The sequence below is a fragment of the Lepidochelys kempii genome, chromosome 6 (assembly GCF_965140285.1).
Source record: "Lepidochelys kempii isolate rLepKem1 chromosome 6, rLepKem1.hap1, whole genome shotgun sequence".
NCBI lineage: Eukaryota > Metazoa > Chordata > Testudines > Cheloniidae > Lepidochelys > Lepidochelys kempii.
Genome location: NC_136385.1, coordinates 41,757,508 through 41,770,890, shown reverse-complemented (window position 1 = coordinate 41,770,890; position 13,383 = coordinate 41,757,508). Strand labels below are relative to the sequence as shown.

General features: G+C 38.9%; 1 protein-coding gene across 2 annotated transcripts in view; it reads left to right on the top strand.

Moving 5' to 3' along the window:
• Window positions 1-10,012, top strand: part of QSER1 (glutamine and serine rich 1) — an 85,441-nt gene extending 75,429 nt beyond the window's left edge. For both annotated transcript variants that reach the window (XM_073347727.2, XM_073347729.2), the window contains 3 exons: window positions 1,299-1,451; window positions 4,150-4,245; window positions 5,970-10,012. In XM_073347727.2, the coding sequence (XP_073203828.2) occupies window positions 1,299-1,451; window positions 4,150-4,245; window positions 5,970-6,110 (390 nt within the window). In that variant the 3' untranslated portion in view covers window positions 6,111-10,012. The remainder of the gene's footprint in view (window positions 1-1,298; window positions 1,452-4,149; window positions 4,246-5,969) is intronic.
• The last annotated feature ends 3,371 nt before the right edge of the window (window positions 10,013-13,383 follow it).

The following is a 13,383-nucleotide window of genomic DNA, read 5'->3' as shown; positions in this document are numbered from 1 at the left end:
CACCTCTAAATCTTAATTAGGATTTTCAGGGTCTTTTTTATTTTCATTTAAAGAAGTTTAGGTCAAGGAATAGACCTATGAGAAGGGCTAGAGGGGGGTTCGATACTTTAGAGGATATCTTAGACCCCTTTGGCTATCTAGGTACTATCATTTCCTTCTTTAATCTTAAAATTTTTAAGGGCTTGCTCTTTACTGACCTCCCCCGATCCCCATTCCAATTTTCTAGTAACAGACAGTGCTTTGTGTTTGTCTTCCTCTGTGACTTATTTTTCATTCATGTGCACCCTCTGACTAAGCAACGTATTCATTTAAAACTTTCTTAATTGTAAGTGCTCAAAATTGTATTAAATTTTTGAACTGATGTCAAAGTTCAAATTTTTGCATGCAGATGTGGAGGGGAGTTAAACAAAGACAGTCTTTGTTGAGGTTTTCAATTTAAAATAAATAGGGTTCCCACATCTTAAAACATTTGCAGTATTCAAACTGTGAGACTGTCTCATATCTTGGGGGCAAATGGAGAATTTAACTCTGTTAATTCAAAGTACCTATATTATAATGCACTAATTATAATTACAATGCAAATTTATCCTCCTGTAATGGTATAAAAACAGAAAAGTTTATTTTTGAAATATTCCCGACTATTGTTGGATAACAAATTTGTTAATGAGATTGGGTGTGTTTTCCTTTCTGAGCAGTGTAGAGAAAATAGTCAGTAGTCTGATAGCTAAAGTACAGGACTAACCATCAGAAGTCTGGGTTTTATTCTTGGCTCTTATAGACTGAGGTGGGTTTCTGTAAAACTTCTCTGTGACCCATCTGTAAAATTAAGATGATAATGCTTCCCTACTTCATAGGTGTATGGAGGCCTAATTTATTGATATTTTTAAAGCACTTACAGATTCTTGGATGGAAGGAGCAATAGAATGCAAAGTAAAATAAAGAATTGTAAACAATCAAAACTGCCTGCTGGATTCCTGACTAGTTTGTTTTTTTAATGGAGGAACCAAAGATGACAGCTGTGATATATGAAAAGGCCTGAGTCCCTTGAGATGTTACTTTTAAAGCCAGTCAAAAAAAGTCACTTTTCTGTGTGTTCGTATATTGCTGTCTCATAGCTGATTGACTGAGTGAGGCTTTTAGATTTGTATGTAAAATATTTTATGATTGGTTGCTTTCTATATTTTAACTTCTTTGAAAATAATGGTCAGTTTTCCAGCAATCTGATTGATTGAGAAGTTCTCTTTTGGTGGAATTTTTGCATAATTCAAAATCCTTTTTGCTTTTATGCTCTGTTTAAGAGTGCTTTGGAAAACTTTCCTGAACTGACAGTAATCACTCGCGATTCTAAAACAAAAAGTGGAGGAGCTGCTCTTTCTAAAATCAGAATGAATGGTAAAGCTTACAACAAGAAAACACTGAGGACTTCCAAATCAACCACTAAGTTAGCACACGTAAGTGTTTAGAAGATTCATCACTGCTTCCATCTTATTTCTAACATGATAGATTAAAAAAAAATACTTTAAAGGATTGCATTTTGTTGGTAGTTTTTTTTTTGGCAAATATATAAAAAAGATAAAATTTTAAACATTTTAATTAAGTAATTTTAAAAATAATAATTTGTTTGAAATCTACAGCATATTAAATCACTTGTCTTGGTGGCCTGTTTCCTTTTATCATTAAACCATTATAGATATAGGGTTGCCAGGTGTCCAGTTTTTGATCAGAACAGCTGATCAAAAATGGACCCTGGGAGCTGTGGTCAGCACTGCTGACTGGGTCATTAAAAGTCCAGTTGGTGCAGGGCTGGCAAGCTCCTTACCCGGCTCTGGGTGGCTCACAGCATGTCCCTCCAGCTCCTAGGGGTAGGGTGGCCACAGGGGTTCCGCATGCTGCCCCCACCCTGAGCACTGGCTCCACAGCTTCCATTGGCTGTGGTTCCCAGCCAGTGGGAGTTGCGGGGGCTGTTCCTGCAGGTTGGGAGCAGCACGGAGCCCCCTGGCCGCTCCTCCACCTAAGAGTCGGAGAGACATGTCGCCGCTTCCCGGTAGCCACCGGAGGTAAGCACCACCCGGAGCTTGCACCCTAAAGCCTCTCCTGCACCCTAATCCCCTGCCCCAGCCCTGAGCCCCCTCCTGCATTCTGAATTCCTTGGCCCTAGCCCCACCCCAAAGCCCACATCCCCAGCAGAGCCCTCACCCACTCCCGCACCCAAACCCCCTGCTCCAGCCTCGAGCCTTCTCCCACACCCTGAACCCCTCATTTCTTCCACCCTGGAGCCCACACCCTCAGTCCACAGCCTGTACTCCCTCCCACAGCCCAGCCCCTTACCTTAGCCTGGAGCCCACCCCACCCAAAACCCCTCATCCCCAGCCCCACCCCAGAGCCAGCACTCCCAGCTGGACCCATCACCTCCTCCTGCTCCCCAAACCCTTGCCCCAGCTCAGTGAAAATGAGTGAGCAAGTGAGTGAGGGTGGGGGAGAGCGAGCAACCCCGGGGGGGAGGGGAATGGAGTGAATGGGGTGGGGCCTTGGAGAAGGGGTCGGGGTTCAGGGCAGGGGGCAGGGCAAGGGTGTTCAGTTTTCTGCAGTTAGAAAGTTGGCAACTCTACGTAGTTTATTCCAAATAGGTAAGCAAAATGTGGTGCACATATTAAAATAATATTCCACACAACAATTCTTGAATGGAATCATGTGCGTATGTAAATAATGTATTTAGGGCCACATTGGGTACGTCAACATAGAGATCAAAAACCCGCAGTTGGCCCAGATCAGCTGACACAGGGCTCGGCTTTGGGACTGAAAAATTGCTATGTAGATGTTCTGGGCTTGGGCTGGAGCCCGAGCTCAGGGAGTCTGCAATTTTTAGTCCCTCAGCTTGAGTCCCGCAAGCCCAAGTCAACTGACCTGGGCCAGCTGCAGCTGTGCCACTGATCTTTTATTCCTGTGTAGACATACCCAACATGGCCTGTCCTGTATGCCTAAGCAAGGAATTAAGGAAGTATAAGGCAACCTCTTACTCCCCTGTGCAATCTGCTCACATCACAGGTAGCAGGAGGAAACAGTCTCCTTGGTGCTGCTGCTACCCCTCTTGCACAGGCAGGAGGAGGGAATCGGCTCAGCCTTAGATGGTGGCCCTCCCATCTCCATAGTGTAACAGGCAGCACATATGTGCTAGCAGGCACATGTTAGACCACGTTTAGGTCTGGTTCAGGGTACATTCCCCCACCCCCGCCCCTCATCTCTCCCCACCATAGCCAAGGAGGAATACAGGACAGCTTCTAGCAGAGCATAATATGTTGCCCGTACATGCTGCTTGTGGCAGTTTAGCCTCTAATATTAACATTTACTTAAAAGTTAATGTAGTTTTCTACTGTAAACTGTACAATAGCTGTTACTACATGGACAAATAAATATTTCCACTGGAGAAACTTTAATTTGATGATAAGGCACCTCATAGGGCAGGCATATAAACAAATTAATTCTTTGTTGTAGCTTCTCATTTATCTCCAGTGACAGAAGTTGTTTTATACCTTATTGTTAAAAAGAATATTGAAAAGAAATATTAGAGAAATACATACAACTCATATTTGTGGCTAAGAACAGTCTTAACTAGATTTTACAGGATGCTGGCAGACATACCTAAAGCAAGTTTAGCTAACATCAGTAAATGCAGGAGGTGCCACCAACCAGTGAATATATTCCACATATTTTTGTACTTTTTGGAAAGAAAAAACTATCGCAGCAATATATGCAAGCTCTTTCCCCAGTTCCTTAGATCTGCCTTTCTCCAAAAATCTATACAGAATTTGATAGATTAAGTGAACACCAAGAAAGAGCTATATCTTTTGCTATTTTTAGAGATGTCAGTAATACTTGAAAAATGGCAAGCTAACACACCTTCCATATATTCAGAGTGGTGGAAAGAACTATTAAACCCAGCTTTGAAGAAGACATTAAATTTACATGAGAAACAAAGTGGGTAAGGGTATACTAATTTTGGTGTCACACATGTCTTGATGCCATTTCAGACATGATGATAGTTACCTTTTATTTCTGAATTGCTAAAATTGACATATCCATTTGGTAATAAGAAGTCTATCTTGGAACAAATATCATTAATTTGCCTAAAAATAACTATTTTCTCTGCAGGAGTTTACTGTAGATCCAGAAAAAATACAGTTGTACTCTTTGTATCACTCACTCCATCATTACAAATACCACATATATCTGACGTGTAAAGAGGAGGTGAGTATTGTTCTGCTTCTTATATGTGGCATTATTATTAGATTAATTAAGTAGTAGTGCAGAAAGTTAAATTATCTGTATATAACAGCATTTTAAAAACATCAGTATAAGGCAGCTAAATGTGTTTCTGATTTTAACCCAACCAAAGTAATGATTCTATTGGAACTGTTAGAAACTTTTTCCAGCCAATACAAAGTAATCATCAGCTGACATTAGTGGGTGATCATTTTCTATTCTGCACGAGGCGATGTGTTAAAATAGGGAATACTATGGAAGTGACTCCGCAGGTAAGCCTGTGTTGGCATTAGTATATAACTTGATTAAAATTTTCTCTTTTGAATTTTAGTAAATTGAAATTAATTTGTATATTTGGGACACTAACTCTTCCTCGGACAACTGGATTTTCTATGTAACTTCTTTAGTAGAATATTAACCTTAATAGAAGAAACATTTAAAAACACCAATTTTTAAAAATATTCTATTTTTCTCCCAGTTCTTCAATCCCTCTAACTAAACAGTCACAGTCCCCACAGACTCCAGATTCCTCTCTCACTCTGTCTCGCCAACATACACGCTTTGCATCCTCACATACACACAACTCTGATAACATTTTGGACATAAGGCTTTTTTTTTTTTTTAATTAAACACATATGCTTATTGACCTGGTTGAGTTTCATCAAGATAAAGTGAAAAAACTGCTCAGACCAGCAGCTGTTTCTCTTTTATGACATGACTCGCCACCTGTGCTGTTCACAAACCCTTGGTGAGGTAGGCTAGGTAGCCAGAGGCATGAGGATTGTGCTCTGTGGATGAGAGGCACCTTGAGAGGCTCACGAGGTTTGAATAGGGATGCTGGAAGATAGACTGTATGGGACTTTGGGAGACGCAGGGTGTTTTAGCAGACGTGGGGGATCTGGAGGCAAAAGTCTTTGAGGCGGGGAAAGGAGAGCCTGAGATTGGGGTGTCTGTGGTTGTGCTGAGAGTCGGGGATAAGAGGTATCCTATTGCCTCTGCATAAGGCATTGGCATATCAAGATTTCCCTATGATATTTCTTCCTCAGTGAACAGAGGCCACAACTACCAATAGAGCCCTTAGGTGCCAGTGCCTGGATGCAAATGCACTGAGTTCCTTACACACATGCACACACTCTCATACGCGCCCAGGCCATGTACAGCCTTGGTTCCACCTCCAAACACACTAATAACTCACCACTCAGTTCTGCAAGCCCACTATTCAGCAGCACTGTGGGGACCTCTGAGAGTAGCTGCCTAATGCTCATAGTATTTCTATCTTGTAACAAGGTAAAAGGGAGAGAGGGAGGGAAAAAAGCATAGTACGAAGGGAGCATGGAAGGAAGTCAGGCTTGCACTAGATTGGGTCTGCAGCAAGAGAAGTGGAACTCAATTCTGATGGTTCATGAAACCCTGGACAATAAGGATGCAAGGGTTGGTGAGGACTTAACTATTGATATCCTGCCTCTTTTATAGATGTGTTTATGTTATGTACACTGGAGTATTTTTAACTGGTTTTTAACACATTTTTGGGGGGAATATATAATAGTTTAGACTTAATAGACGGCCCTGGACAAATAAAGCTTGGCTAAGAATTCCTGCCACTTTGCATACATTAGCATAGGGATCAAGGGAGGGTTTAAGAGCTGCATGCTACATTTTAAATGAGTAACAGAGGCAGGCTAATATTTTTTTCTCTCTCTCTTAAATAGATTTCTTCTGTTCAGAAAAAGAGCGCAGATCTAGGACAGGAGGAGATTGTTCAGCTGTGCATGAAAAATATAAAATGGGTGGAGGATCTTTTTGAAAAGTTTGGTGAACTTTTGAATCATGTACAGCAGAAGTGTTCATAACAAACTATCTTCAGAATCTCACATTTTTTCTACAGCACTAACCTGATGGAAAAGAAAGCTCAGAGAAAGGCTCTGATTCTCTTACAATACCAGACTACGTTCTTATTCATAGGCATTTTATTTCTCTTATGGAACTTTGTACTTTGGCTCCTACTAAGGAAAAGTGATGCTGCCAAGAAAATGAGTCTTTTAGAGATGGATGTAAACATAAACATCACCACATTTTAACCTGAATAATGATTTTTCTATTTTGTAAACTATTGGGTAACTTAGTTTTATTTTCAGAAATGTTTTTGACAAAAAATAAAGCATGCACTAAGTATAATTTTTTCTTTACTGCTATAGAGATAATAACACTTAAAATACTATGGCTATTTCCGACTCTGGTGAACACCAAAAAGAGTCAGGGCTGGGGTAAACTAATATTTGCATTTCTGTCTGGCCATGAAATTTAGAGTATTATGCATTTTGTAAACAGAGCTGGTGTGACATCAAATTCTGTATACAAATATTGCCATCATAAAATTCAGAAATGTCATTATGCTTTATGGACTCCTTTTACTATTATCATGTTCAGGAGACTGAACATGGAGTTGGTGCAATCCTATGACTGCTTTTTGTGTCAAATTATATTGTAATGAAAGACAATGACCTTAACTATTTTCCCTGTTTTGAAGAAAAATATTTTCCTTTATACTGTATTTTTTGTTTTTTCTTTTGGAAAAAAAATTCAATTGTACATTTTATCTCACTGATAGTTGTATTTTTCACAGAGAAAATATTGTGGTTAAAGTTGTTTCATGTATCTTTGTAATACACTTTACATTGTTTTCAGTAAATCTTATTCATTTATATGTTGATTTCATATTGTAAACTATATATCTTGAGGTAACCCTTTTTGTTTATACAGGTTTTCTTCAGTGTTAACCAGAATAATGCATAATAGACTAGTTTTGCTTTAAGTGTAGTTGTGTTAGACACTGCAGTTATTTTCTCATACGTGAAAATAAATTTCTTACTAAACTAGCCCCTGATTAACTGAGAGTTTAAATGAAAAGCTACTACACTTTATTTTCTGGTCAACAAAGATTTATGATTGTGAATAGACTATATGCAGTGTTAAACACAGCTTACATAGTTGTTTTTAGAACTGGCAGTGGCAGAGTTATTCTCTTTTTGGTGCCTTTTAGATCTTCAGACATACTTTTGTAGCATCCCTCCCATCCAGTTTCTTAACAGTTAGTAGTGCCACTAGTCCCACTCAGACAACGAATGTAATAGGCTCAAAACAGGAGAACATTTTCTTTAAGTTTGCCAACAGAATGCCTTACTTTCAGTCATTCAAACCGTATACGTGCCGGGGCCCAAAAGAAATAGACATGTCATTCTTTCCTCAGATAATGTTTTTTTGTTTTGTTTTTTTTAATTCTTTTATCCTTTTAACTGCCACTTAGTGCCTTAATTTCAACCAGGAAACAGGGTGCACCATTCATTGGCCAAATAGGACATGCTTGTATACAATGTGGTTTGTTTTCCAGTTTTCTGTTTTGGTCCTATTTAGCTGCTAATATATTCAGTAGACCTTAGAATTGTAAAGAATATAATGAAGAGATATGAAAATGAAATGATATCCTCTTGATTAATCAAATTAGGGTTTCAAAAATCAAAATGTTTGTCATTTTAACTGATAGAGTTAGATCCTTGTTAAGTTGGATGTTTGCCATGTTTCCAAAGGTTTCATCTTGTTAAAAGCAATAATTCTCCTTAAGGTTTGTACCCACATTAGTATGAACAGACTGACTGAACAATGGAAGTCAGTAAATGCCCCTTGTGTACGTTAAAGCTTCTTCATACTGTACCTGCTTTAAAAAGGCAGTTTGTTTACCATGGCATGAGGTGCGTTGTGTTACTGCTATGCATACTATAATCACAGGGAGCAGTATGGATTTTGACTTAGGAGGTGTAGAATGTTAAGAAGCATCATGCAGGTAATTTGCTCTTTCAGTGAAAAGGAGGGAGTTGAGGTGTGATAGGGTAGGAGAGCTGCTATATTTCTCTCATGCAGTACTGAATCTGGAATGAACTGCTTCATCTCCCCCCCGATTTTGTAATTAAACTAATGAGGTGGTACCAATCAGCAATGTTACAAACATGAATAGTATTCATTTAAAATCTGTTAATTTAAATATGAACACTAAACTATATAGACATTTACCTAGAATATTCATTAATCTATCATTTAAAAATAAAAGCATGATAACATAGATTGAGCGAACAATATGGTTGGCTCTGGTTATACAGCAAAGTACTAGTCAGAACTTGTTAGCCACAGGTGCCTTCCTAATACACCCATGAAAAAAACAAATGGAAGACATTTCTACATTTTTAATTTTATATGTTTCTACTTTATGCTTCCTGTAGGAGCCTGAATGGAAGTTTTAAGAAACCAGTCATTTCAGCCCAAGCCCCAGACTAAGCCCTCAGACTATTGGAAGCTAAGCAGTGGTTTATGGAGAAGCTGGTCTTTTCATAAAAGCAGGTACATTGAAAAGAAAAAGGGATGGCCAGTCATTCGCAGTGCTCTGCATTGCCATGGAGGGAGACCTGGCTTCAGTTCCAGCTCTGTTTCATTCCCAAGGCCAGTTGACAAAGCAATCTGCCTATAGAAGATAGGAAGCACCCTGCATTGCTCAAAAGCGACCACTCCAGACTATTAAAGAGCAATATAAAGGAGCTCCATGTCATCCTGTCCTTGGCTAGAAAGATGGTGGTTGAGTTACTAGGCCATCAAGCTAGGATGAATTAAAAATGTGGGACTCTTAGGAATGTGAAGGACCATTCAGGCGAAATAAAACTTAGTCAATGGGAATTGAAGAGGGATTTTCATACTGAAGCAAATTTAGAAGAAATGTCCATGTACAAATTACTTTTTTTGCACAAATATCTTGCTTTGTTTTGTTGTGTGGCAATTTCAGATAACTGGTGGGTAAGAGTTAATTCTGCACCCACACCCCAATGTCCTTTCCTCCTTGATCCTGCAGTAGGGTCCAAGTCCTTTAACTTCTGTTGCCAATGAAAATTCAAGCATTTACTTGACTGCAGGAACAAATTGGAAGAGAAGATGCACTAGGAAGAAACAAACCCCTATATAGACATTTTGTTAGTTAGCAAGTAGAGAAACTAATTAAATCAAATCCATGGTAAATTATTTAGGTTTTAATTTGTTCCCATTCCTCCCCCAACCAGTATGGCATCCCCTCTCTATTGTTTTTGTTTTAATTAAAGCATAGTATTTCTGTAAAGGCAGGGTGCTCTCCAAGCTGCTACTTCCAAAGTTTTGCTAGTGAAAATCAGTGAAACCGTTGGGTTGAAAAATTGTCTCTGAAAACCTCTACGGGCTTTAGGGCCTCTAGATTCTTATCACCTCTGTCATATTTAATATATTGTTTAAATGATATACTTTTAGAAAAGGAAAATCTTCCAGTCTGTCTTCCAGTAAATGCTTTCTGTAGGGAAAATATATTTTAAATATTAAATATTTAAAGCAAATGTAAAACAAAACAAGCTAAAAATATCATCACAAGATGTCAGTGTGCAATCACTTCTGATTTTTGTTGGTAGCACTTGACATTTGGTTTCACCCCGTATCACACACCTGTGCATTATTATACAATGCACACCTTAACATATCTTACTGTTGAAGTTAATGTTAACATGTCATTGTTAACAAATGCATGTTTCTGTATATCTCCTCTACATATAGCAAAAATTAGGTTAGGACTAAGACACCTTATGCATTTTTAGTCCAGATTTTCAGGTGGTCCATAATACAATGTATGGAAATGTGAATAAGGACACAATTTTGTACCATTCATTTGATGTTATTAACTAAATCCATTAAAATGAAAACACTTTTTAAACAAAAAGTCATAATGTTCAGTGATTTATTATTAAAACATCAAAACTTGAAAAGCTAGACTGCCGAGAATATTGGCATGTTTGAGGCATAATGCTTTCTGATCTCTCACTTAATATGAAGAAGTCTCTGTAACTGATCTAGTGTGTTTCATCATACTCTTTTGTTCAGACACATGCTATCATGTTTAACTCTTTTTAATTTTGTTTAATTTGTGTCTGGTTTCCAAATGTTTTAAATCTACTTCCACTGTAGAACTACCAGCAAGGCAGTCCCTGAACAGATGTAAAATAAGGAGATAAAAGGTTTTGGACATTGGTAAAATGGGGAGAATATATCCTTTTTGTACAGAGTGGATAACTGTACAAAGTTTTACAAATATGTCATGCCTACAGAAAGATATTGCTAGGGATTTGGTTGTCTAGTTATGGTAAAACATCATGTTTTAAACCCAAATCATCTCCCATGCATATTATTTCCATACAGGGGACTGGAAGGCCCACAAGTTTTGAATCTTTGGTCAGGAACCATGGTCTGTCCTTCTCCCAACTCCCTGTGAGCAGAAATGGGTGGTTGTTGAGAGATCTACTGGAGGCCTGGGACATCTTTGTGAAGGCCATATGCATCTGCACTGCTTCCCAACCCTGTGCAGCACAAGTCCTGCAAGACCCACACTTCCATGGAGGCCTCAACAGCTGTTGTCCTCCAAACCCCCTTGGGGAGTGGGTGAGGAGGGCTTCATATTGCAAAGGAGGGATGCTAATATTTTAATTCTGCATTCAAATGTAATGAAGCTATATTTTACAAAGGAACTTTTAAGAATGAAGGCGTAATGAGCCAGATGTGTACAACTCTCTTAAGAGAAAAGAACAATAGGGATGCAGCTCTCACTGTCAATAGTTGTGCACAATAGGTGAATAATTCAAGCTTTCAGAGAACATATTTTCCACTGGGAATTCTCCCTCACTTGGGTATCATAACAGATCTTTTATTCCTTTCCGGAGAACAGAAGAGCAGAACAAAATTTCTTAAGGCTTCTTACACAGTTTGATTTCTTATAACAGCAAAATGATGAATACAGAGAGCAAGCAACTGAGAGAGAAGAAAAATAAAAGGTGAGTCAGGAAGAACAACAAACACAGACTCCTCAGAGCCATCAAAAAAATCTTAAGGAAAAATCTAAACCATAAATTTTTTTAAAAAAACAACCACCTACTATGAGAAGCAGGGTTGGTTTGTTTTTAATGTGGACATTAAGGTGTGTTGGATCATTACTTTGAACGATGAGGGTGCTTTTCATACTTGTCAACTGAGGATTTGTTGGTTTTGAAGTGTGAGTTGCAAGAGTTTTAGGAGAATGCCGTATAAATGGATCGGTCTAAGAAAATATGGAATTTAAAAAACAACTTTGTAATAAATGTCAACACATATGAAAAATACAAAAATTAACGCTTGCATATCAGTCTCATTTTAGAGATTACTGTGAAATGGAGATTGTATCAATATTCACCAATCTTCACCTAGGGATTATTCACGGTAAGTGTTTGTACAAATTTAATTAGGTATATCAGCAATTTATGACCATAAGGTAGCGTTGACTTACCTGCATGATCTGGTAGTTGGTGGACATTCACAATTAAGGACCTTCTCTTTCCCTCCACCCCCAATTTTATTCCCTTAGTGTTCGCGAGAGTGTAATGAGCTTCAGGATAAAATGGAAGAATATTTATTAGATTTACCTTTCTTTGATGTGTGTTGATTTTTTTGGATTTGTCTCTTTTCAATCCTGAAAATAACTTGGTTGCCAACATTTCTTCAGAGAGAAGCAAAGGTTTTTCAGTGCTACCCATTCTAGGTAGTTTAAATATGTATATATCATGTTATGTGCTAGAGATTCTGGTCCCTGCTCTGGCTGACTTGTGATGTTCAAGGGAGTGCACAGCCATCAGAAAGCCTGCTTATCTATTTACCTGGGAATTCCCCTTGCATAGATTGAATCCCTCTGTGCATTTTCTACATGGGTGGGGCACTCTGGTTTATCATCTATACTACTGAAAGCACTAGAGTAAGATCATTAAAGATCTTCTGGCTAAGTCTAAAGGCCTTCTTTCCAATCTCTTCCTCAACCTTTCTCTTACTTGAAATATACTTGATCATGTACTGAATGATCTCTCCTCCTTTTGGCTTCCAGGCATCCATATTCTCCTGTTTTTGCTCTTCATTCACTGATCGCTTCTTTACTGCCTATCTCTCATCCTTAAAGTCCAACTGCATGCCCAAGCTCAGCTTGCCAAAAACTGGATTTATCCTTTTCCCACTAAACTCTTCCCTGTTCCTGTCCTTTCCAGGCCTTAAACTCACAATGACTGTGTCATTCAACTGCTCTACCCTTAATCTCTTACATCTAAGTCTGTCACTAAATCCCATCAATTCTTATTGTATGTATCCAAAATCTATCCCTTTCTGTCTCCCCACCTCTTCCCATTCTTTTGTCCATGCCTTCTTCATCTCTTGCCTTATGATTGATAATCGTAGTAAATATGATTCATAGATTCATAGATATTTAGGTCAGAAGGGACCATTATGATCATCTAGTCTGACCTCCTGCACAATGCAGGCCACAGAATTTCACCCACCACTCCTAAAAAAGACCTCACACCTATATCTGTGCTATTGAAGTCCTCAAATTGTAGTTTGAAGACCTCAAGGAGCAGAGAATCCTCCAGCAAGTGACCCATGCCCCATGCTACAGAGGAAGGCGAAAAACCTCCAGGGCCTTCCAATCTGCCCTGGAGGAAAATTCCTTCCCGACCCCAAATATGGCGATCAGCTAAACCCTGAGCATATGGGCAAGATTCATCAGCCAGATACTACAGAAAATTCTTTCCCGGGTAACTTGGATCTTACCCCATCTAAAAACCCATCACAGGCCATTGGGCCTATTTACCATGAATATTTAATTACCAAAACCATGTTATCCCATCATACCATCTCCTCCATAAACTTATCGAGTTTAATCTTAAAGCAAGATAGATCTTTTGCCCCCACTACTTCCCTCGGAAGGCTATTCCAAAACTTCACTCCTCTGATGGTTAGGGGTTCCATATTGCTGGGCTTTGTACAGTCATAGATAAGAGGAAATTCCTGTTCCAGAGGCTTATAGTCTAAAAACCTTGATTCCAGACTCCCTATCTTTCACCTCACTTCCCACCCCCCAGTCTAGTTAATGTGTTGCTATGAATCTTCTCTTCCTCTCTTGCTTGTATAACCATATCATTACTTTCTAGAGTCTCTCCCCTTTCCGTCTTCCCATCTCCTTGTGCATGCAAGACAAACTTGACCTCACCTTTTCCGGGA